The 25,563-nt window shown below is 44.9% G+C and overlaps 1 protein-coding gene across 1 annotated transcript in view; it reads left to right on the forward strand.

Annotated features, from left to right (window-relative positions):
- The first annotated feature begins 275 nt into the window (after positions 1 to 275).
- GPR39 (G protein-coupled receptor 39) overlaps positions 276 to 25,563 on the forward strand; it is a 183,011-nt gene continuing 157,723 nt past the window's right edge. Inside the window, exon 1 of the mRNA XM_040971984.1 lies at positions 276 to 1,131. Coding sequence (XP_040827918.1) covers positions 276 to 1,131 — 856 coding nt within the window. The remainder of the gene's footprint in view (positions 1,132 to 25,563) is intronic.

Consider the following 25,563-nt stretch of genomic DNA (forward strand, 5'->3'; position numbering starts at 1 on the left):
AGAGCCCCTTCCCTCCGCGCTTGCTCCTCCCCTCGCTCTTACAAGAACGTCCCCAAACTCCACCCTCCCGGGTGCCTCGGGCCTCTCCTAGGTTGAGTTGCTCCAGGAAGTTTGTATGAAAGCACCTGAAACACCAAGTTCCCCGGGGACCAGAACTTAAGAGAAGGCCAGCGTCCACTCTGGTGAGTTGCAGCCAAGATTTCTGGGGTGTGTGCTGGGAGGAGAAAGGAAAGTTAGGAAGTTTTGAGAGCCTGTGACACGGGCACCTTGTCCTCATGGCATCACCGAGACCCTCCAGCAGCGACTGCTCCTATGTCATCGACCACAGCCATGTGCCCAACTTTGAGGTGTCCACCTGGATCAAAATCACCCTCTTCCTGGTGTACCTCTTCATCTTTGTGGTGGGTATCCTGGGCAACAGCATCACCATCCGGGTCACTCAGGTGCTGCAGAAAAAGGGCTACCTGCAGAAGGAAGTGACGGACCACATGGTGAGTCTGGCATGCTCGGACATCTTGGTCTTCCTCATTGGCATGCCCATGGAGTTCTACAGCATCATCTGGAACCCCCTGACCACACCTAGCTACTCCCTGTCTTGTAAGCTTCACACTTTCCTCTTCGAAGCATGCAGCTACGCCACGCTGCTGCACGTGCTGACACTGAGCTTCGAGCGCTACGTGGCCATCTGTCACCCCTTCAGGTACAAGGCCCTGTCAGGGCCCTGCAAGGTAAAGCTGCTGATTGCCTTTGTCTGGGTCACGTCGGCCCTGGTGGCCTTGCCCTTGCTTTTTGCCATGGGCGTGGAATATCCTTTGCTGAATGTGCCCAGTGTCCAGGGACGTGGCTGCAACCGCACCCGTACCCGCCACCATGAACAACCCGAGACCTCCAACATGTCCATCTGTACCAACCTGTCCAGCCGCTGGACTGTCTTCCAGTCCAGCATCTTTGGTGCCTTCATCGTCTACCTCGTGGTGCTGGTTGCCGTGGCCTTCATGTGCTGGAACATGATGCAGGTGCTCAGGAGGAGCAAGACGGGCACGCTGGTTGGAACTGGACCTGAGCTGCAACTGAGAAAGACGGAGAGCCAGGAGAGCAAGACCGCCAGGAGGCAGACCATCATCTTCCTCAGTAAGTCCCAATGTGGGAGGCAACAGAGGGCTGCCTCCTGTGCTGTCCTTGCTACTGCACCCGGGGTCAATTTTACAGGAAAGCTTGCCCTGCGCACGTGATCTTGAATTCATGGAGGTTGCAAAGGACATTGACACTGATCTGGGGCTGTGGATGTCTCTGTGTTTGGGTGCTTGGGTTATGATGGAAAGTGTGTAGATGAGGGATCCGTGGTATCTTCCACAATACCAACTCTTCCACCTGGGGCAGCCCATAAACATTGTGATAAAATGAGGCTAGTAAATGGGGAAATGGGACGGACGCATTAGGTAATGAGGGAGAGGTGAAAGTCCTGTCCAAAGGACCAAGTTCTGCAGAGATAAGGGGGCTCGTTTATCTAAGCTGGGAGAGAGAGGTTTTCACGGATCACTTGATTTTATTCTCATTTCTCTCCTTCTGGTGTGTGTGGGGGGGAAGCCAGGCTTCTGTAGTCTTCCTCCTGGAGTGATCTGTGACTCAGTCTTAACAAGCTGGCACTCCCAGGCCCACTCCCCAGGGTGGTGCTCAGGTTTTGGCTGTCGTGGACCTGACCTGTTCCTTCCATGGCAGAGGGATATAGTAGCCTGGTCTGTTACATCCGAACCAGAATACCCAGCCTTGTAGATTCCGAGGACCGGGCTGATCTGCCTAAATACCTTCTATACAGAGAATGCCGCTTGTGGTTGAGGTTTTTGTTGTGGGTTTTGCAGATTGAAGCCTGTTCTCCACTTAGAGGGGAGAATTTAAAATAATTCAGTCTGTAGGCCTTGGAAGGGGGACCTGTTTCTATCTTCTGAGATACAGGCCTTTAATGGAGACACAGGAGGTCTGTGTGAACAGAGGCTTTTAGCAGAGGGAGGAAGCAGATGGCATTGTGTGTGTGTGAGTGGGAATTGGGAGTAGAGCAGGGATTGATGGACGGAATGCTTTTCCTTGCCTCCTTCTCCCTTTCCCCTCTCTGTTGTGGCTACCAGGAGAAGGAATACAATCTTGGTGCTATTTGCTCTCTAGTGGGAAACCTGAGTAACAGGTTCCAGGGCTCAGAGAGTTAGCAGTGAGAAAAACTGGAAGTCACTGGGGAGAGGCAGAAAGAGCTCCGAGTTGTTCCAGTGCTGCCCCTGATCTCCCCAGACCAAGTCCCCGCCCAGCTGTCCTGATTACACTGTAGGAAATGAGAGGAGGGGGCTTTCAGTTTTGAAATGTTGCCTCTGCCTTCTCAGCTGTGCCAGGTGAGCAGTATTCCATCTGGAGAGGAGGCATTAGGGAGCCGCCAGAGAAGTCGTTCAAAATCAACTCGAGGCAACTTCAAGAGGTTCCCCACCTTGTTGTCATGGCAGGGAGGTGAGAGTGTGTGCCTGAGACTCACACAGGTTTGGGGTGGGTGGAGGGAAAATGAAGCAGGGCAGGCCTGTGGCAAGGAAGATGCTGCCTCCCAGGGCCATCCTGTCTGAGAGCAGAGAGTTTCGGCAGATGTTACTGGGGATTTGGTGAAGGACTCCCCTCCCAGCTCCATCTCTGTCATCCACTGGCTGCTTCTTAAAGTACTCCAGGAAAGTATCAACATGGAATTGTCTAAAGCTTGAACTTTTTTTGTAAAGTTGCTATTTCTTCTGTGTCCCCTTAGGCATAGTTTAAACTTATTGCTGCAATGTATACTTCAGTGTGATGAATTCCTTTTCTTCCCTCCCTTCTTGCATTCTCTCTCTCTCTGCCTCTCTTCCTTTCTCCTTTCACAATGCAGCGCTGTGTCCTAGACAGATAGGAATCAATATATAAATAAGAACTAGGAGGTGGTCTTCAATTACCTCCTAATATAACCTAGGAATTCAGATGTTTACCAAAAGAAACAGCAAGAACTTATTGTTTTTCTCTTCCTAATTTCTCCTTTGCTTTATTTTTTTTTTGTTTGTTTGTTTTTTGTATGTCTCTGGGTAACTCTTTGATCTTCCCCCATTGAATTCTGTATATCAAATTGTCTCCATTTTGTAACATGGAATTGAATAGTGAATGGGTATTTTGTATAGCAACTTAAATCACTGCTTGTGATGCTGACATCCCGTATAGGAACCCAGCTGCATAACTTCCAATTAATCTGTCTGCTAATGTACCTGGGAAAGCAATGGAGAATGGCCCAAGTCAGGTGGGTCCCTGCACCCACCTGGGAGATCTGGAAGAAGCTCCTGCTTCTGGCTTTAGCTTGGCTCTGCTCTGGCTGTTGTGGCCATTTCAGGACTAAACCAGTGGATGGAAAATTTCTTCTCTACCTCGTGTTCATTCTCTTTCTGTAATTCAGTTTTTCAGATTAAAAAATCAATTTTAAAAAAATGATTTAACGAATTGGCTTAGCACAAACTTTAAACATTTTTCAAGACTTATTTATTTGAAAAACAGACTGACAGAGAGGTCAAGATGGAAGGGGGGAGGGAGAGAGAGAGAGAGAAAGAGAGAGCAAGAAAGAGAGAGAAAGAGAGAATGAGAAGGAGAGAAAGAGAAAGAGAGAAAGAGAACGAGAAAGAAAGAGAGAGAGAGAAAGAAAGAGAGAGATTTTTGTTTCACTGGTTCACTCTCTCAATGACAGCAACAGCTGGGCCTGGGCTAGGCCCAAGCCTGGAGCCAGAAGCTTCATTCTCATCTCCTACATGTGTGGCAGGGGCCCGATGCTTGTGCTGTCTTCCATTGCTTTCCCAGTTGCATTAGCAGGAGACTTGATTTGAAGTGAAACACCCAGGACTCAAACTCCTGCTCTGATGCTGGCCACAATTAACCTGGCGCCTGGATCAGACTTTTATTTGGAGATGGATAGGACCTAGAAGACTGCCTGATCGTGTTGGCGATTCTCCCTGCTGCTCTTGTTCTTTGCTTTAAGCTCTTTCTCTCTCTCCCAAAACAGCGTTCTGTTAGTCACCCACTGTGTTCCTGGCATAAAGATGGTGGACTGCAATCAGGTGCTCAATGTGTGATAATGTCTGGAGGGAATTTAGTGTTTGCCTTTAGCCTGTTTGCTCTATATTAGGCCTGCACAGCACTGCTTGCCAAGCTCCCCCTCTCTCAGTGCCTTTCAAGGAGCTTGAAAAATGGAAACTTCACTAATTAACTCAAGTTAGGAAATAAATTAATGGAGTGGAAAGGAAGAAATCATGGTCGAAACCTATCAGATTAATACAATGCAATTCACTTTGTGGGTTTCATAAAGCTTGAGCTTTAGGGCGTTTTTTAACCCAAAACAAATGAACATATAAATTGTTTACACATCGTTGAATTTAATATAGTGATTTAACTGTCTTTTTAGTATTTCATTTAACAGATGGATCAAATTAAAACAAATATTTGCTCATTTCAAACATATTTTGAGTTTAATGTGAAATGTAAATGACAACATAGCACAAGATGTCTTCAGAGTTCTGGGGGCAATAAAAACACAATTAAGCCCCCCCCCCCTTCCTGGATAAAAATGCCAACTTTTACATAACTGGAATAAAGTTCATAAATCTACCCAAGATGAGGAAGTATATGTAGAAAATATTAATTTTCCTTTCTGCATCTTTAACTATTGAGTCTTAGTATTGTTGGGGTCCTGAGCTGGGGAATAATGAGAATAAATTGGGAACTCTGGGAGAGAAAGAGATCCTGGGACGCCTACTAGCTCTCGAGTAATTTGCAGGAGAAACAGTAATAAGGCAAAAGCTCTGTTCCTGCTTGGTTCTGCAAGAAGTTAGCACCAGATTTGTTATTCTAGTCAGCTCACAGCTAATGTGGCCAAATCAGAACAGACCTGCGTTCAGGATTTCTGCCTGTTCTGGAGAAAAGTCCTGGGTGTCTTTGTCTCTTGCGTGGTGACGATGTAAGAAAGGAGCATCCCTTTTGGGGTAAGGTTCCCCCAGGCTGTCCATCTTGTACAGATCAGCTTCCTGACGCTATACTGGAATACGTGATGCAAGCCAACTTGATAAAGAAACAAGGCTCATTTGGCTTAGTGTTTGGGAGCTTCAACGACATGGTGGTGACCTAGGCTGTGGTTCTGGTGAGTGCTCCCTAGCTGTGCCACGTTATGGTGGAGTTGCCAGATATCCTTCTTGTTATACACAAATTCTTGTAAAACACAAATTCACTTTTAAGAAAGAGGATGCTTATTTTTATTACAGACCTGGAGGAATAAAGTGGCAAATTGTGTTGAGGTCCAAATTGATCATCTCATGGGAAGGGAGGTCTGGGCATCTAAGGAAGTCAGGGTAATTGGAGCAAAAGTGGATGAAACAAAGCAGCAGATCATGATAGGTATGAGGAAAGGGAGAGGAAAGTCCTTTGAACATTGCCTTGGTAAATCATGTCTTTATATATGTCATATGTATAAAGAGGGCATGTCATCACAGGTGTGTTGTTTAGTGTTATCATGGACCATAAAGCAATTCTCCGTGCAGGGCTGGTTGTGGCTGGTTCTGTCAGCTCAGGAGATTATTTTTGGTAAAAGCATTTCTTGTGGGATTGTATGCCGTAACAGCACAGGAATGCAAACAACTGTTTCGTGTTTTTAATAGAATAGGAAACCCCAGGAAGCTTGCAGTCCAACAGGGGGAACAGAATCCCTTGGTACTGGTCGGTGGCAGTGGCACGAATGTGCTGGGTAACAAGTTATCCCGTTGCAATACAGGAATCCTGACAACAGCTCAGTGATCAAGTCTAGGCTTTTATAACTTCCTCTTGCAAGAAATTCCAAGGGGCCAGATAAGAGCCTGCTTAATCCTTTCTGAGAGCACACCCTCAACAATATAAGGACCTCCCTATAGGCTAAACCTCTGAAAAGTTTCATCACTTCCTAGTGTTGCCATCCTAGAGACACAACTTCCAACACACAAGCCTTTGATGGACAAACCATGTGTAAACTGTAGTTCATCTCATCCTTCTACATTCTTCTTTGCAGGAATTTTCAATGCATACAGCTTTTGGGTCTATGGGCTCCATTTTTTGTGTCTATTGCCCATGCAGTGTGCAAGCAAATGTTACCCAGGAAGGTGGAACAACATGGAATCAAAAAGAAAAGAAATACAGTTTTAATTTATACCTTTCAAGAGTGTGAGCAGACTGAGGGCCTTGTTTGTAGCTATGTCCTAGAGAGCTATCTGTAGGGCAGAGATCAGTCTCCAAGCATATTTACAAAGAAGAGTTTCTACAGGCAACTGTGAAATGACAGCAAAAAAGGGGCACCATAGATGATTCAGAACTTCATAATAATTATACCGTTTCACATTCTCACTTGCTTTCTTAAGTTGGAGAGACAGGGTGGGGGTTACACATCAACTTGGATTGTGCATGGGAGGGTACCTTTGTAGGAGCATCCTCCATCATGTGTGTTTGAGTGAGCACTTTAGGAGTAGCTGCTGTAATGGGTTACTCTACAAATAAAGTTGATGTATGTTTACACTTTGGTGGAGTGGGACAGGGAGAAGAGGGCAACAGTTATGTCTTCTAGGGTTTTAGATCAGATACAAAGGATAAACAAGGGCATCTGGAAGAGAGAGAGAGAGAGAAAGAGAGAGAGCACACACACACTGGGGACGAGGCAGGGGCAGAGATAGAAAAAAAAAAGAGTGCTGTAATTTTCTTAAAGATTTATTTTACTTATTTGGAAGGCAGAATGATAGAGGAGAAGACACAAAGGAAGAGAGATGGGGATACAGAGATATCTTGCATTTACTGATTTATTCCCCAAATGGCTGAAATGTCCAAGACTGGTCCAAACCCAAGTCAGAAGCTCAGAATTTTATTAGGTGTTCCTATCATGAGTGGCAGGGAGCCAGGCACTTGGGCCATTTTTCACCGGCTTCCCAGGTGTACTAGCTTGGAACCGGATCAGAAGCAGAGCAGCTGGGATTATAGCCAATGCTCCAATAAGAGATGCCAGTGTTTGGCACAGCAGGTTAACCTTCTGTGGCATAGCACTGACTGCTAGAGCTAAGAAGTAGTTGCGTCCTTTCTATCACAGAATAATCAGTACCAGGGAAAAACTCTTATACTTATTTCTCCTAAAATGGAGTCCAAAGCCTCACCTGAAAACAAAAAATATTATATTGGAGCCAGTGTTGTGACAAATCTAGCTAAAGCTCTACCCTGTGGTGGCAGCATTACATGTGGGTACTGGTTCATGTCCAGCTGCTTGACTTCCCATCCAGCTCTCTGCTTATGACCTGGAAAGGCAGGAGAGGATGGCTAAAGTCCTTGGGCACCTGGAACCACGTGGGAGACTTAGAAGAAGCTCCTGGATATTGGCTTAAGATCAACTTGACTCTGGCAGTTCCAGCTTTTTGGGGAGTAACCAGCAATTGGAAAATTCTCTCTGAAATCTGCCTGTCAAATAAAAGTGAATAAATCTTCAAACAAAAAGAAAAAAAATATCTTGTAAGTTGAACACGAAAACAATGGGAAAAATTACCCTATATTTTATAAATATAGACTATAATTATAACTATATGATGTTTATAATTCTTAGAGTGAATCAAATGTGGCTTTTGGAAGGGGCATATTAACAGAACTATAGAATAGTCTTTGTTTTATTATCTCAGCAGGATCATAGAGAGAATTTCCTCTCAGAGGCTTCCCTTAATTCTTTGCTTTCTAAATTATCCTCTTTGAAGCACCTGTCTTGACAGCATCCTTGTCAGCTTTCCTATTCTTCCACTATTACTAACTGGTCTGATTGGAATAGACCTTATCTCTCAGGGGCTGACATGATTTTCTTTGGTGCACTTTTTGTTTGATTTGATGACATTTTATAGCTCATTTGCAGGTCATAACCAAAAATTATAGTTAGATTAAAAATAAATCCTCATAGTATAGTACAGACCAAGAGTTGCATGGCAATGGAGGTCTTAAAAAATCTAAAATGTGGTAAGAATCTTATTGATTAAATATTCATCTTCCAATTCAATTTTTGTCATTAATTCTCTTAACAAAGGCTTTTTCTGTGATGTAAAAGCACATGCCAATCCAGTCTCTTAGAAAAATATCACCAAAATCAAATTAGGGACATTTTACTGGATATGATCATGTCATTGTTACTCAATTATTTGGATATTCCAGAAAAAACTTCTGCCTCTAATATTCATGCTATTGCCTCTATTTTCTGCTCATTATTTGTTTGGTGGGCACATGCTGTAATAACTGGCATTTTGTGTTTACTTCCTGTTTGTGATGTCTGTCATAAACTGCACGGGTCCTGTGATAAGGCTGGCAGGCAAATATAATAATGCTGTTTTATTTGTATAATCAGGCTGTCTCCTGGATTTCACTTCTCTGTTGCGGAGGATGCATAGTTGGAGAAGGTGGGAATACTGGAGTCCGAGTCACTGTTCATTAGTGAACCTGTTCATCTGCCTCAGTGGCATGCCCCATGAGAGCTGCCAAAATGCAATGAGGCAGCAGAGGCCTCCATTGAACCACGTGTTTGGCTTATTAATGTGAAGCTCCTCAGCATGACAGACATTTATGAGCTGACACAGCACAAAGGGAGAATTTGGAACTGGGAGGCAAAGACTGCCTCCCACCTTAACAGACCAGATTTCCTGTTGGACTCATGGCCAGTCTCTGTCAACTCCTCCCCACCGCCTGAGCACTGGAGAGAAAATGTATGAGTCAGCACTACTGCTGTCCTTTAGGTTTTTTTTTTTTAAAGCTCTATTTCTTTTTTATTAGAAAGGCAGATTTACAGGGAGAAAAGGAGAGACAAAGATCTTCCACCTGTTGATTCATTCCTTAAGTGGTCACAATGGTTGAAGCTAAACCAATCCAGAGCCAGGAGCCTCTTCCAGGTCTCTCACATGAGTGTCAAGGTTGCAAGGCTTTGGACCATCCTCTGTTTTCCCAGGCTAAAAGCAGGTAACTGGATGGAAAGTGGAGCAGCTAGGACACGAACTGGTGCCTGCATGGGATGCTATCACTTGCAGGTCGAGGATTAACCAGTAGGATCATAGTGCTGGCTGCTGCTTTCTGTCCTTGTAATGGCAAGAAGGCCCAGCTCCCTGGTGTCGACATTCCTTCCCTCAGAGAACTTGAGTTACCAAGTGCTTCTTCCTCTCTTGTTTCCCCAGGGAGCCTCTCTCCCTCAGCTTGCCATCCCTGGCAGAAACCATCTCCTCTTTTCCCTTATTGCTGTCTGTGAGGTCTCCTCTTCACCCTATCTTCAACCCCAGAAGCTGAAGGCTGGCCATTGGCTTCCCATATTTCTCATGTCGAATACAGACTATGATCCTTGGCTTAAGCCTGCCCTTCCAGCTCTTGTCAAATTACATTTCTCTCTTCATATTAATCCTGGCTGCCCTAGAGATGGACTACAGGCTGGGTGGCTCTCACACAGCCATTTATTTTCTCACAGTCATGGAGACTACACATTTGAGAGCAAGGTGCTAGCAGAGTTAGTTTCCTCAGAGGCCTCTGTCCTCGGTTAGCAAATGGCTGCCTTTTCCTTGTGATCCCCAGGAGCTTCCCCCCCTGCACCCTTACAGCAGGCACACTGCACGTGTCTCTTCCTTTATGTGTTACAGCCCAAGCCTGACCAGACGAGGGTCCACCTTGATGGCCTCATGTAACCTAATTACCCTCTAAAGACCCTATGTATGAATAAAGACACACTGGGATGAAAATTTTGAAGGGCCCAATTCAGCTCCTAAATGTCCCTTCATTGCTCTGCCCCTGGCTCTTCCTTCAGTTCCCTCATTGCTGAACTCTCTCCTACCACGTGGCCTTGGGAGGTGTAGTTTCCTCTGCCTGAAACACCTTTCTGTCTGACTCCATGCTCTGCCTGTGCCTTATTGCCATGGCAATGCCCTTCACCCGGTTCATGCCACCCTCAGATCTCCCATGGTCCTTGACTTCATTGCATCTCCCCGGAAGCAATACTCACAGGTGTCATCCAATAGTGAACTGTGTGATCAGGCATTGGATGTCTACTTTCTGGAGGATTTTCTCAGTACCACAGCTCCACCCTGGCACAGGACTTGGCCTGTACCAGCTGTGCAAGTATTTGTGAGTTGAACAAACAAATGAGTGAGTACAAGCTTGGAGTAGGGAGGTGGGAAGCAACGTTCTCTTTTCTCTTGGGCATGCCTTTTTGAAGACGTTCATGATTCATCACACATGTTCTGCACAGTCTAAGCCTAAAGATGTTGTCTTCAAAAGGGGGTCTGACTCCTCTGAGGCATCCACAAAGCCAAGCCATTCTGGAAGGCACCTAAGGTTTGTTATCCCCCGAGCAATGGAGCCATCTGTGCTAATTGGCTCCTGCATATTAGCTTTACCCTTATGTACCCGCCATAACTAAGCATGAAATGAGATTGATTTTGAAAGTGTTTAATAGTCTTTATTAAACTCTGCTTAACAAGAAGTTAATGCAGATACAACTCTAAACACTATCTTAAGTAGGCCTTTCACCACTGATTCACAGGGAGGAGTATTCAGGATAATAGTATGATGATGTGGTGGGACAGCATTTTTGAAAATATTAAGCTAATGGTTTTGTCATTTCTCTTGCCTTGCATTCTCCTGTTGCTAACTTCCTCAAGGCCCAGCATGCACCTTAGCACTCCAGGGAAGGACAAAGTGGACGCTGCCTGGCCCAAGCATATAGATCAGTTCTGGGAATGGAGGCTGCATTTCTTGATGTCTTTAGAAAGGCCATTATCTTGAAAGCCAGATTTTGTGAAGGGTGAAAACAGGTTGTAAACTCTGCAGCAATACCTTTCATGTATCAGAAACCTAGCCTGGTGGGCTAAATCAGACAGTTCCAGACAAGACCATAGCCAAGGGGTTTGAAATGTGTCTGTAGAAATCATTTAGGGGTCTGAAGTAATAAACCAGCACAGAGGAATCAGTTTTGCTGCGCTGAGTAACAGTATTTGTTACATCACAATGGGTTAAAAACAATCTGGGCATGATGCCAGGGTGCAAAAAGAGATGACTTCACGGGGCCTCAGCCCCATGGAGCAGCTGATAACAGCGAGTTATTCTTGTCAATAATGAGTCCTTCACCTCTTCGGCTTCCCAAATCCACCTGCTATTACAGCCTTTCAGTGCCTCTGCTTCCATTCTGCTCCTCATACCTGCTCAGCCCATAGTCCCAAATTGCTCCAGTGTCACCTTGGCCTGATGGCTGGTAGTTCCAGGGAGCTGTGCTTAGTTTGGGTTTGCTCCAACTTGCTGACATTTTTGTGTAATGACCTGTCCAGGCCCCACAGCACTCTCAAATCCCTCTTCCTTCCACAAAGCCTTCCTGGACCACTTCCACCCACACTTCAGGATAAGTCATGTTAGATGTTTCTCAGATGGGAGCCTGGGTGTTCTCTCTGCAACTCCACTCAAAAGTCCCAGAAATCATGGGCCTTGCACTCTTTGATTTTTTCTACCTTGCTCTTGGGCTGGGGATGCAGTAGCTCTGGACTGCTAGACAGGTTGATGGACTCTAATTTCCTGGCTGCAGCTGCTGCTCTTGCCTTGGTGGAAGTCCATTCACACTAGAATGCTCAGGGAGCTTTCAGCACTGCTTGCTTTACTTCTGCTTGTTTCTCTTCAGAAGGAGGAACTCTGAGATGCGCTCTCAAAATGCCTGTTGCCTGAGGTACACATACCTTCTCCCAGCTCCTCAACCAAATGCTCGTCTAGCAATTACAGTGATGGGATTCTGTAGCAGTGACTAAGATCTTGGGTCCATGGACCTTCAAACAGGGATATTGTGTCACATGATGTAGAGATCAGATAGAAGAAGGCAGAGGGTCAAAGCAGGAGAACCATGTGACAAAGGGAGGAATTTCTTGTTGTCTTTGAATATGGAGGAAACCACGTGGCAGGAATGTAGGTCATGACTTGGAGCTGGGGACCAACAAGGAAATGGGAACTTGCATGAATCTCAAGGTGGCTTCTCCCCAGGACCCCTGGAAAGTACTCAGTTTGACCCACACCTCCAGACCCTGAACAGAGATGCCAGCCACACAATGCCTGGATCACTGATCTATAATAAAACTGTGCTAGCAGGTGTTATTTGAAGCCTGTTTTCCAAACAGTTTCTATCTCCAGAAATGTTCTCTTTGAAAAGTCTCACCTTCCAAGAACTGCACTCTGAACCCATTCGCGCTGATTCACCAAGCAGTTAGTGATCAGCTGCTCTGTGCTCAATGCCCAGGATGTTTACCAAGCAATGGAATAAATGGTCTCTGGACTTTTCAGTCTTATTCAAGCAATTCAAAATGTGTGAGGCTGATTACTTTTATTCAAAAGGCAGATTTACACAGAGAAGGAGATACAGAAAGATTTGCTGCCCACCCACTGGTTCACTCTCCAAGTGGCCACAATGGCTGGGTTAAGTCAATTAGAAGCCAGGAGTCAGGAGTTTCTGCTGGGACTCTCACATGGGTGTAGGGTCCCAAGACTTTGAGCCATCCTCTACTGCTTTCTCAAACCATAAGCAGGGCGCTGGATGGGAAGTGGAATAGCTGGGACATGAATCAACACCCATATGGGGTCCTGGTGCATGCAAGGTGAGGATTTAACCACTAAGCCATCATGTTGGGCCTGTGAGGTTGATTCTTACCAGTTATATTTTGTAATGCTGGACACCTTGATCATTGAAGAAAACTGTATTGAGTTGATCTTGTATTGATAGCTCTTCTCTTCCTTCAGTTCCTGGGAGTTGTAGGCACCGAAATAATGTTTGGTGAATTAGTGACTGGGCAGCCTTGCTGCTTCCCAGAGCTGACTTCACAACAGGAGAATCTGTGGACATTCTTCAGCACTGAACTTCAAAAGGAAAAGTGCAGGTGGGTGGGCAACCCAACCAGTGGCCAAAAGCAAGTCTGAGGAAGAGGTGTCTGGGGCTAGCACACATTCCCGTCTTCTGACTCCAGGATTTCTGCCAACTTAGAGACTTGCTCTGAGTTTCCTGTTTGCACTTCCCTTGTGTCAGAGCCAGGCTGGCTGACAGAGGGATTGGCAGAATCCCGTCCCACTGTTTTACACGTCTCCTGGGTGGCTGGGTAGTTGGAGAACAGGGGTGTTACCAGAATCTGACAGACAGGGAGAAGGAAGCAAAGCTGCAGCAGCCAGTCGCTGTTGTGCTTGTTAAATGTCTAACTGGCTATGGAACCAAAGGCGTATAGAACTGGGAGCCAGGCCCCACCATGAGGTTGAGCAAACTTCCTGAGAGCAGCCACCCTCTTTTTTCTATCAAAGAGGACATGAACCCACCCTGCCTTAGAAATCAAGCACTCTACTCAGGGTGTTGGAGCAGAATACAAGCCATTTGGCTTTATCTATTATGTTTAGCTTTATATATTGTAATTCATTGGAAAAGAAGACATATACTCACTAGGAATAGGGATTTCTGGGAAATTTATGAGTCTCTTTTCTGTATGCTGCCATGATGAAGGATTAAATATCGCATTGAAATGACAGCTGTGTATTTATTTAAGACAGCTGATGAGTTGTCACTTTTTCAAATTCAAGCTTGTTGTGATAGGGTGGCATATAGATCTCCTTTGTGATTAAGGATTGCTGTCAAGAAGAAAAAGGAGGCTTCTGTAGAAGCGAGCTGTTCTCCTTTTAGAGTCTTGGATTTGAAAGCCCACTTCCTCCTGGAAGCCTGGCTGGACTGGCTATACCTTGCTGTAGTCATTCCAGGACATCTGCATGTTTGATTTGATTGTTCATACATCAAGTGTTTATGAAATCTGGAATGTGCATAATATCACTTGGACTATAGACATCACAATGCTGATTCCACCTCAAGGGGCTTAATATTTCTATAATAAGGCATTGAAATGCAGAGGTAAGTCTTTTAGAAGCTTCAAAATGACAATTGATGAGGAAGAAAGTGGAGATTTTTAATGAAGTGAGCTTGTTCTGAGTCTCTGAATATATTTTTTAAAGATTTGCTTATTTTTTATTCAAAAAGCAGATTTATAGAGAGAAAGAGGGATGGAGAGAAAGCTTTCCTGTCCTCTGGTTCATTCACCAACTAGCCACAATGGCTGGAGCTGAGCTGACCGAAAGCCAGGAGCTTCTTCCAGGTTTCCCATGCGGATGCAGGGTCCCAAGGCTTTGGGCCATCCTCTATTGCTTTCCCAGGCCACAGGCAGGGATCTGGAAGGGAAGTCGATCACCTAGGACCTGAATTGATGTTCATATGGGATCCCTGTGCATGCAAGGTGATGATTTAGCCACTGAGTCATTGTGCTTGGCCTGGCTTCCTGAGTTTTCAAGAGCATGGCTAATTAGATTTCACCCCAGAGCTCTGGCCTATTATTTTGATATCATGGGCCAGAATGTTTCAGTGTCACCTGGGAAATTGCAAAAGGTAGAGTGTTGGACCTCCCACACTATGATGGCATTGGAGCTTGCATTGTAAGTAGATCCCGGGGACTCCTGTGCCCTTGTGTGAAAATGTGGGAAATGCCGATCCATTTTTTATTTTAGCAAGACTAGAAGGGAATGAGTTAGGGATGGCTAAGCTCATTGGCAATAATGAGAACTGTCAGTTATTTGCTGTGTAGTTGTAACAGGTGGGAATTTACTGCGTAACACCTAGGTAAAAGACACTTCACATTGATTTAAAAAAGAAACTTCTATCTCTAAGTCCCCATTTTCCAGGTGGTGAATATTTTAGTCTCAGTAATGTTTGCATGGGGAAAGGGAGGTTTTTCCTTCCTCCTGTTGTAACAAAAACTTAAGGGGTTTATCAGATTCCCAGAAACGGGGCATTGATCCCTGTTTAGAATCTGTCTCAGGGCTCCTGCTATGTGATTCTGTTTAGAGGTTGATCAGAATGTGGGCTAGCCACCTTCACATTTGATCTCTTTTTTTCCTTGTGACACTACCCTGTGGGAGTATCATTATTCTCACCCTTTGTAATTGTCCAGGGTCATCAGTCATGGATTTGAGCTTGGGTCTGACATGTTCCAAAGTCCACATTCTTTCATTGAGCATACAAGTGGGCTTTCAAAAGAGTTTGTGCCTCAGCTTGGGGACTTGCTGTGGAGATTTAGGGATCCCAAAGAGGGAAAAAAGGCATGCAGTTAAATCTTTTCTCTAGGCCACCCAGCAGCTAAAAAATCCCTCAGGACTGGCCTCTTTGGGAGTGTTGATTTCCCAAGAGAATGGTTAGAAACTTGCTTTTCCATCATCTCTTGTAGCTAAGATGCTACACATGACCTGGGCTGGTCCAATCACGTGCACTAGCATCTAAGTATCATTTAGACAAGAATGATGGAAACAGGCCTGCTGGAGTCTCCTTGGGGACAAGGCTATGGTGTGATTATCTGCACTGAGAAGGAGCAAAGGCGGGAGAACTGAGAACAGCATCCTAGAACAGATGTGTGTAGTACCTCTGCCATGGTGCCGCCTGTTGGAATAAGCTGACATGATTTCTGATTTTGTATTCCAGTCTCTGCCCTCCCGAGAACTACGGCATTGGCAGCCTCATTTGCACTGGAGTGAAATTTGTTGTTTGCACTAAAAGCTCTGTATGCCTAGGAAAATAGGAACTAGCACAATTGTACTGGAGTAGAGGACTCAGAAGAGAGCAGTGATGGGTGGATTTAGTTTAGAAAGGAGGGTAGGTCAATCTAGAAGAAGCTCATAGTAGGTTGAAGGATTCAGACTACCTATGGGAGGCAGAGGGGGGCCATGAGAGGCAGAAGAGGCAGGCAATAATGCAAAGAAATTGGTCTGGCCATGATGTGTGTTGCAGGTACGTGGAGGCAAGTGTGAAGGGTATAATTGTGGAAGAGGCCATGTAGACAAATCCCCTGTGCAATGTTAACCAGTTCTCAGTCCAGCCCATTTATAACACACACCTTTGGGCTGGGAGGCTATGAGCATGGCTACTAGTTTAGCCTGTGGACATGAGGCTAAGACAGGGAGCTTGAATTTGATGAATACATCAAGATATTTTGCCTGCAAGCCACCACATCTGATTTTGAGTCATCCAAAAAGTAAAAAGAAATTTGTTGGAAGTAGAAGGAATAGGTTGCTGAGACCAAGGAACGTAACTCAACTGTCCCAGATATGTAGGGAGTAGAAACTTCTGGACAGTGGACGAGGGCTCCATCAGCTGGGAGTTATCAGCTTCAGGTGTCTTGCATCTTTATGGTCAAATTCCCATGTGCAAGAATCTCATTGGATGGGCTGGAACTTCTCATTCATTCCCTGGGAAGGCAGACGACGGGGCAATGCTTTTGAGACTGCCTGTGCTAACAGTCTTGGTTTCTGAAGAGCCAAACTATACACAAGAGGGCCACTTACAAGGTGAGGAGGTGAAAACACTATCCATCTACCATAGGGTTCTGAGCCCATGCGGTCTGTGGTGAGAAAGTTCGTCCTGCTTGAGTATGTTCTTTGTTCTATGCAGATTTTCCCAGGCTCTGTCCTGTCTTGTTTGCTGAAAGAGAAAAATCGCAACAATCTGGTTTTGCAGACATTAATTAACTTTGTTTATGACTCTGGAATAGGGCAGCAGTCTGGACCAAAATGCCTTCAGAGAGCTGTTTCTGGAATAGGCTCCAGAAAGCAATGGTGGCCCCAGAAAGGAAGTGGTGTGTAGAAAGCAGAAGTAAAATAGTGAGTGGGCAGACAGCGTGCATGGCTAATGTTTAGTGTCTGAAGCTGATTTGAGCAGCTGGTTGCCTGTGAGTGATGAAAGCTCGGCTGCTGTGGCTGGCTAAAAAGACTCATTGTAGGAGTAAGTTACACCCTGTTTGTGCATCAAGTTAGGCTATGGTTTACTGTATGCCAAAGCCAAACAATTCAACAGTCAGTGTTTCTCTGCATCTCTTTCTGCGTTTGCTGAGTCCTGGGTGATATTTTCCTAGGATCAGGTCATCCCCATGTGTAAGCAACTTAGAATAACAGGGAGGCGGGACTAGCTGTAGAGCCTCCCACTCCCTCCCAGAACGCTGCTGCCCAGAGCTGGTTAATGCTGAATCCAAGGGCTGTGTTTCCTGCCTGGCAACATGACTCATTGACCCAGGTCACTCAGCAGCTATCAGATTGTGGCTTTTCACCACCTTAAAATCAGTTTCAATTTGAACCTTGGCTTGGAAAACAAAAGTTACCAGCTGTGCCCGAGGGTCAGGCACATTCCAACCATGTCTTCACAGGATACTTATTTCAGTTAAAAATCCCACCTTTGAAGCCAAGGACATCCACCATAGAAAATAGGATGAGGCCAACCTGGTGGCAAAACAGGTTAGCCTTCTGCTTGTGGGGCCAGTAAACTATATGGGCACTGTTCGAGTCTCAGCTGCTCCAGTTCCAGCCCAACTCCCTGCTAATGGTCGGAAAAGCAGCGGTGGATGGCCCAAGTCCTTGGGTTCCTGAACCCACAAGGGCGACCCAGAGGAGGTTCCTGGCTCCTGACTTCTGGTTGGTTCAGCTCTGGCTGTTGTGGCCATTTGTGAAGTGAACCAGCAGATAAAAGATCTCTCACTGTGGCTCTCCTTCTCTCTAACTCTGACTTTCAAGTACAATGAAAAAATCTTAAGAAAAAAGAAAATACAGTATGAACCACACTCATTGCCTCCCAGAAATCTAAGAGTTACTGAAAAAAGCTGCATTGGTTGTCTGTGAGGCATTTTGCTCAGAAAAGGTTTCCATTTCATGTTGGAAGTCTGAATCATTGTTGATTTCGTATCAGCCTGATTCTCCCATAGCAATCATTGGTGTGATTGTTCACTGCAGGTTGGGAGGTGAGGAGGTTGCTTTCAAGAGCGGTTGCTCATGGTAGTCATCTATTTGCTGGTGACTGCTGAGTGACAGCTTCTTTCCAAAGGCAGAAAGGGAGCTGGGAGCACTGGGAGCACAGGGAGAGGGTAAGATACACACAGCTTGCTTCCATAGCAGATGAGGTACCACACAAAAATCCATGGATGACCAAGTTCGTTATATGAAAGGGTACATAATTTGTATACAACTTACATGCAGCCCATTCAGAGTTATAATACCCAATGTCCTGCCAATGTTATGTGGATAACTGCTATCATGTATTGCTTAGAAAATAAAGAAAAAAAGTCTGCCTGTGTTCAGTGCAGACACAGTTCTGCCCCAAATGGTTTTGATCCACAACTGGATGTATCCACACATTGGAAATCTAGATATGAAGGGCAGACTGTATTGGAGACTCAGGGGCAAGCAACTGACTGAGGGATAATTCAACTTGCATTCCATAATGTGAGTGATAGAACGGGCAGTATGTTTGTTCTGAGGCTGTTGAAACAAATTTCCACATGATTAAAGGTTTAAAATAGTAAGAATGCATTATCCCACAATCAGAAGTCCCTGGTCAGAAGCCCCTATAGTCATTTTTGTTGGGTACAAGTAAAGGTGTTGGCCAGGCCTCACAATTCCTGGAGGCTCTAAGAACAGTTCTCTTCCTTGGTTCTCCTGAAGCTGGCATTCTTTAGCTTGTGACCCCATCACTCCAATCCCCAAAGGCAGCGTCTGATTCACTCCTGTCTCTCTCTTTCTGCGCTCCATCTTCTATGTCTTAATCCATTTGGGCTGCTATAGCAAAGAACTGTTATGCACTACATGGCTTAAGAATAACACATTTATTTTTCACAGTTGTAAGAGATGCAAAGTCTGCAATTAAGGAACAGAAATATGAGCCATCTGCTTGCACACGGCTGACCTCTCATTGTGTGCTCCCATGGAGGAACGGGCAAGGGAATTCTTGAGGCCCCTCTTACAAGGGCATAAATCCCACTCCCGAGGGCCAAGCCCTCCCAAGTCAGTCACTGTCTCAAGAGCACAGTTCTTACTACGATCACACTGATGACTAGGTTTAATAATGAGTTTGGGGGGAACATACTGAATTTTGCACCATCGCATTATTGGTGTGTCCAGTGTCTCACTGTGTCCCTCTTAAAGGTTCACATTTGGTGATATTTAGGTTCCACTTTGACAATCTAGGCTAATCTCCACTCCAAGATTTTTATCTTGATCACAATCACAAACACCTGTTTTTCTTTGTGAGGAAAACTTTACAAGCTCCAGGAATTAGGACCTGATATTTTGGAAGGACCTGTTATCCCACTACAGATGGCAAAAGGCTACTAGAAAGTACACACTTTACCTGATACGTGAGCATGACTGACTTATAGAGATTTACAGAGACACCATGGAAGAGCACCAAAGGCACATTCATCCCAGCCTCCTTTTTCACCTTACGTAAGGAAGGGTGTGAGGCTTTGGGCAGATTCCTCAGCAGCTCAAGTTCTGTGTGGAAGCCACCAATACAGTTGATCCTCAGTACAAATTGGTTTCCCATCATGCCCTTGTGGAAATAAAGAAGGAATTCTGCATCAGAACTTAAAAACCTGATGCTAGTCCTTGCTGGGTTATTGGCTTATTTTTCAACTTCAGCAAATCTCAACCCATGGCTCCCTTGGCATGAAGAAGGTAAACCTCAGTGGTCTGTCTCAAATGTCCTTGCAGAAATGACACCCAAAATGGACCTGGGCCACCCTTATGGAGTAGCCAACCTGAGAATGTCTGTATTTTAAAGATGCAGGGACATGTACATTTCATTGCCTGATAGGTTCTTTCTCAGGAGAGTATAAAAATACATCAAGTTTCTCTCCAGAAGGTACAAATGGCAGATTGGAAAAGGGGTATTTATGATGCCTTTGAGGTACCTCTGTGGCTCTCGGTATACCCTGCTGTGTGTCCATCCTAGAAGAAACAGAAGGTGCCAGAGGCTTGCTGAGTTCCTTTGCTGTGAAATTGTTTGCCTGTGACCTTTCTTCTATGAGAAGTTATTGGAAGAGCAAGAGCAGCCCAGGGCCTTTGCAGCCCATTCAGGTTGGCAGCTTTTGATAAATGATCACATTGATGTTTTCTGCATGCACCTGTAAGGCCAAGGTATTATTGGTTGTGGCAATCGATATATCAAAATAAATTTTTGGAAGAGTGTCATCAAGCCAAATTTTATTTTCAAAAACACAAGAAACTCTGCCCGAGGGAGGGAAAGATGATTTTCATTGTGAAATAAACAGTTAATGGCTTAAACATTAGTTATGTCACACTAGTCCACCTGAGATATGGGGCCTATGGCAACCAATTGTTCCCAGAATCCACATTCCTGACATCCATTAAAACTTGAGACACTGAGATCATGTCCTTCCCATTTGGTCTATTTGAATAATAATAATGAGAATGTTAAAATGACATTTTGCATCTTTATTGCATTTATCTGTGTGGCACTCTAATCAGTTTACAGATTGCATCTCATCAATCTTAATCATGTAACTGTGTAATGTGTGTAGCAGGTTATACGTGTTGTTATATTCAGTGTCGTAAAGAGCCCCCTGGGCTGGAAGAGGTTTCAGAGATGTGGGATACTGTTACTCTATGGGCCAGGAAGAAGCTGGCTGGCAACTCAGCTGCCCAGTTGGCCTTTCTGCTTGGTTTGTCTGATTCAGTTTCCTTCAGATCAAGGAGACACCTTGAAGTGTGCGTTGTCACTTTGTGGTGGTATTGGGAGGATGACTGCAAGCATCAATCCTGGTAACTAACACCTATTTTTTAGCACTTACTGTGAAGCAGGCAGAGAAAGAGAGAGATTTTCCATCAATTGGTTCACTCCCCCAGATGGCTGCAATGACCAGGGCTGGTCAACACTAAAGCCAGGAATCTGAAGTTCTATTCAGGTCCCTCAAGTGCATGGCAGAGACCCAAACACTTGGGCTATCTGCTGCTGCTTTCCCAGGTGTCTTAGTGGGAAGCTGGACTTGAACAGGAGCAGCCATGTTTAAACATTGATGTGGCATTAGCAGGCAGAAGCTTGGTTTACCATATCACCTTACATGCCAGGTATCCCAAGAGCTTTTTGTGTATTTATTTATCACAATGCTCACAATGCTCACAAAATTCTCACAAAAATCCTAGGAAGTAGCTGCTGTTATTGACTTTATTTTACATATAAACACACTGAAACATTGAGAGCTTGGGACTTGTTCAGGCTATTGTAACAATTGAGTGGTTGAGGTGGGTCGGAACTTAGGCAGAATGGGCTCAGGACCAGCACTATAAAGCACTCTCTTTGGGTTGAGAGAATCTTGTTATTGCAACATAGAACACACATACAACTGAACTGGCAGAAGTTTCCTTGCACGATATCTACCCACCCTTGCTTTAGAATGTGAAACACATTTTGATATCCCCTCTTCTACTGATTTCATTAATGCAACTGAATCTTGAGATGCTGACTTGATTCTTGGCTCATGAGTCATGCTTGACTCACAGTATGAGAAGCTTCACATGCAATCACACTCCTCGTTGGCTGCCCATGAGGTAGTGCTTGATAAATACAAAATGTGTGTGTGTGTGTGTGTGTGTGTGTGTGTGTGTGATTGGTGAAGTAAGATGTGGGAAGCTCCTAGAAACCTTGAGGTATGGGCCCTATCTCTGCTCCCACAGCCTCACCTGGGACACTATCTGAATGAGTGTGCCTGAATGAGTGTGTTCTTCCTGTGGGTGAGGCAGAGTGGAGGCTGCCTCCATCTTCCCACTGCCTTGCACTGAAGTGACCCTAAAACTAAACTCAGGTGTTTACTGAGCCACTTCTGAAAGGGCCACAGAGAAGAACAGGGCCTGCTTTTTGACCTTGAGGAAATTGCAAGCTACCAGAGAAGGAAAATAGACATGGGAAGGGAGAAGGGGAAGATGCAGGAGTGGCACAAGAAACGTAATGTGGAGCCAAAGCCATTCTCTAGAGCTGAGTGATGAGGTGATGCTGGGGTGTTTGGGGAAAATGCTGGGAGGAGGTCAGCAGGTAGAGGTTTGGTTGTCATAGCCAAGAGTTACGATGCAGTGAAGGGATGGGTGTGGACCAGCAGTCAGTGGCTTAAGATTTCCTGGAGGAAGAAGCACTTGTGCTTGCTCTGAAGAGGGATTTTCCATTCTTGATGAGTAGTGTCATGGTCACACTCAGAGGTGAAGACCAGCAGATGTGCAAGGTACAGCCGCTCACAGGCTCCTATGTGGTTACCACACAGCTTCAACTCCAATGGGTGGATTCTGAACCTGAACCTGAACCTCTTTCTGAGCTGCACATGTCCTGTTGGCCTGGGGGCCACTAGCAGACAACTACCTGATTACTCAAGGTCAGGGGCAGCAAGCTACACAGTCTTGTTTCTGAATACTTCTGACTACCTGCGATGTGAAAATGGTTTCTACATGTTTAAGCATTGTAGGAACCAAACAGAATATATGACAGCGATGATATGCTCTCAGCAAGTCTGAAATATTTGCCACCAAAGCCCTTTAAAGAAACAGTTTGCTATCTGGATGGAACCTTGGGCTGCAGTATTTTCAGTCCTTGCTTAGTTCTGAATCACCGTGTGGTCATTTTTCATGCCCTCTGCCACACCCCAGCAACACACCCAGCCTTGCATTGGAGAAGAGGGGAGAGTGTGCAGGCCTTTGTTCATTTCCTAGCTCCGTGACAATCAGGAACTCCCTCCCTCTGCTTTAGCAGCACAGTAAGACATCACACTGATCATGTACATGTTTAATTCTTTTGACATGTAGTGCATCTGTGATTTAGTGCCAAGTGCTAAAATGTTGGGCTATAGCTTCAATGCTGTTTATAATAATATTCCTCAGATGATTCCCCCATGATTCAGCTTTCTGGTTTCTAGTATAAATAACACGATTTTCTTCATGCTCCACCTGGCTATTTGTAACAAGCAGAAAATGTGAAATTTGATTTGAATAAGCAGTGACACCTTGAAAATTGCAATAATGTCAAGCCCACTGTTAATTTTAAAACCAAGAAAAAACACAAAGGTTAACAAATGGTTCCTTCTTTCTTCTTCTTCTTCTTCTTCCTCTTCTTCCTCTTCTTCCTCTTCTTCCCTTGTGATCACAACTCTTAGATGACAGGCTAATATATAGCTCAAAATACAGGTATTGTGGGCAGAAATAGAGTTTCAGACATTACTGGGACCATATGTCAAGAGACTCGGAGGATAGCTTTGAGGGACAGGCTATTTGAACAGTTCTGTTGAAAATACAAATTTGCACTGTGCCTGTGGCTCAGACACAGTTACACTTGACAATAGTGGAACTTTTGCTACAAGAAAATTAGATGCCTTTGGATAGGTTTGAGATTATTCCTATCTTTCCTGTGTAGCCAAAGCTACGATTTAGAGAAAGAATTGAAAGTTGATGGAACTTCTCAATTGAATGCTGTCTGAAAAAGGGTTGTTCTGGGAGAAGCACTTTTAATTGGCTTTGGATTTTTCTGTGGGGACTCATTTCTCAAGCGATTCTGTGTTCCAATAAAGGTTTAGATGTCTCTAAAGAAAAAGTGATTAAAAACTAAATCTTACGGAGGGACAGGCGTTGTGTTGCCGTGGGCTGAGCCATTGCTTGAGCCACCTATGTTCCATGTCAGAGAGGCTGTTCAAGTCCAGGGTCATCTGGTTGCAATCCAGGCCCTGGTTGATTTATATCCTAGAAGGCAACAGATGATTCTCACAGTACTTGGGCCTCTCGCCGAATGAGGAACACCTAGATGGAGTTCTGGACTCCTCTTTTTTGGTCTGGGCCAGTTCTGGCTGTTGTAGGCATTTGGGGAATGAACCAGTGGACAAAAGGTCTGTATCTCTCTCCGTGTGTGTGTGTGTGTGTGTGTGTGTGTGTGTGTGTGTGTGTGTTTGTGTTGTGCTGCCTTTCTAGTAGATGAAAATAAACATCTCTTGAAAACCGTATGCAGTACATTGTTTATCCATTTTCTTGAGTCACCAACTGAATTCCATAACACAGCAGCTTGGGGGGTAGCAGTGGTCAGAGGATGTTTTGTTGGATTGCCTCACTGTTTGCTGTTTACTTTTTAAAAGAATCCAAATACAGCCAGCCAGCTTGTGTTATCTCCAGTTGCTGCGAACTTGTCCGTGTTCTGGGGGGCTGCAACAGCCTGCTGCATACATTTGCCTTCAGAAGAGTCAGAGTTCAAGAGGCATGGCCAGAATTTGTGGGTCCCTTAAAGATATGTCCCTTGCTTGTCCCCCATACTTGCCACCACAAGAACACTTGCCACAAAAGGTTGTGGGCAACAGGAGGCTGCCCAAAACTCAACCCAGCTTCCAGAGTACTTCTGGGTCCACCCATGCAGATTTCAGGTCCTGAACTCCAACCTCCAGAGGACAGAGTCCTTTTCTTGCTGATGCCACCACAGGAAGAAATCTTGAACCAAGGGCTTATGACAGTTTCCTGGCTGTGTTTATTGATTGTAATGAGTTCTATTATAGTAGAAAGTTTTGAAAAGCCCTTTTCACTTATCTCACAGTGGCCTAAGCTGAGCTTCTTGGCTCACTTAGGGCAAGAGGGAAGTGAACTGAGAATGTGTCCTCTGGAGCTGGAATGACAGGGACCAGTCCCCCCTTTTTAGCCTCTTCTGAGGCAACTTCTTGGGGTGGATGATGTGGGGTGCTAGATAACAAATTGATAAAGGAAAGGGGGAGAGCAATGGAAAGACCCTTGACATTGAGTACCAAGAGTGGACACCGAAATGCCAACCTGGTGTTTGGATTAATAAAGGTGTGAAAATTTGTTAAGAGATAATTGGTAAACCAACTTAGTGACTGCTGACCTCAGATTCCACATAGAAGGAAGGAATTCATAGTGTGCTTAGACAAGCGATTTCCAGGGATGTCCTGGTTTGAAATTCTTTTAGGCACTGAAATAAGAGAAAAAAAATCTATGGCAGAATTTAAAATAAAAGCAGATGAAGCTTAAGTGGTTCAGTTGCATCTGGCACTGGGAAGTGTAGGAGGGACAGACATGCCTGCTGAGGGTACCAGCACTGTCCAGACCCATCATTCATTCTTCTGTCCTCTCCTGTCCCCCAAAGGAAAGCCTCTCCTGTTTGCCTTACTTGGCTAGCAAGGACTTCAGCCAGTAGACATTGCTATTTAAATTGAAAGCCCAGGTAGGCTGATCTGTTCCTGCCCTTGTAAATAATCCCACAAGAAATTATTTAGATTCTATATTCTTTGATTCTTTGAGCAAATAAGATTAGTGTGTCTATTCTGAGAGAGCCTTTGCTGTAGGTGGAGCAGGAGAGAGAGAACACTCCTCTCCTCTGTGTGCCCTAGGGGCTTCCAGAACAGGAGATGATCTGTGTCTGCAGGCAAACAACAGAGTCCTCTGAGGGATGCTGGGCAGAGCAGGCAGTTGTTCCTTTTTGCAAATACTCTACTTTCCAAATGTTAGTTTATAAACATTGGGCTTAGAAATTGGATTGATTGTCCAACACAGATCTTCTTTTCATGCATACATGTGCTTTTCCAGATAGCAAATATTTACTGAATGTCTACCTTGGAAAGAACCGAGAATGCTGGGAAAGATGGCTTGGAAGGTCCTTCAAGTCAAGAA

This window comes from Ochotona curzoniae, unplaced genomic scaffold (assembly GCF_017591425.1).
Source record: "Ochotona curzoniae isolate NIBS_2020 unplaced genomic scaffold, NIBS_Ocur_1.0 contig_2210, whole genome shotgun sequence".
In the NCBI taxonomy this organism is placed as follows: Eukaryota; Metazoa; Chordata; class Mammalia; order Lagomorpha; family Ochotonidae; genus Ochotona; species Ochotona curzoniae.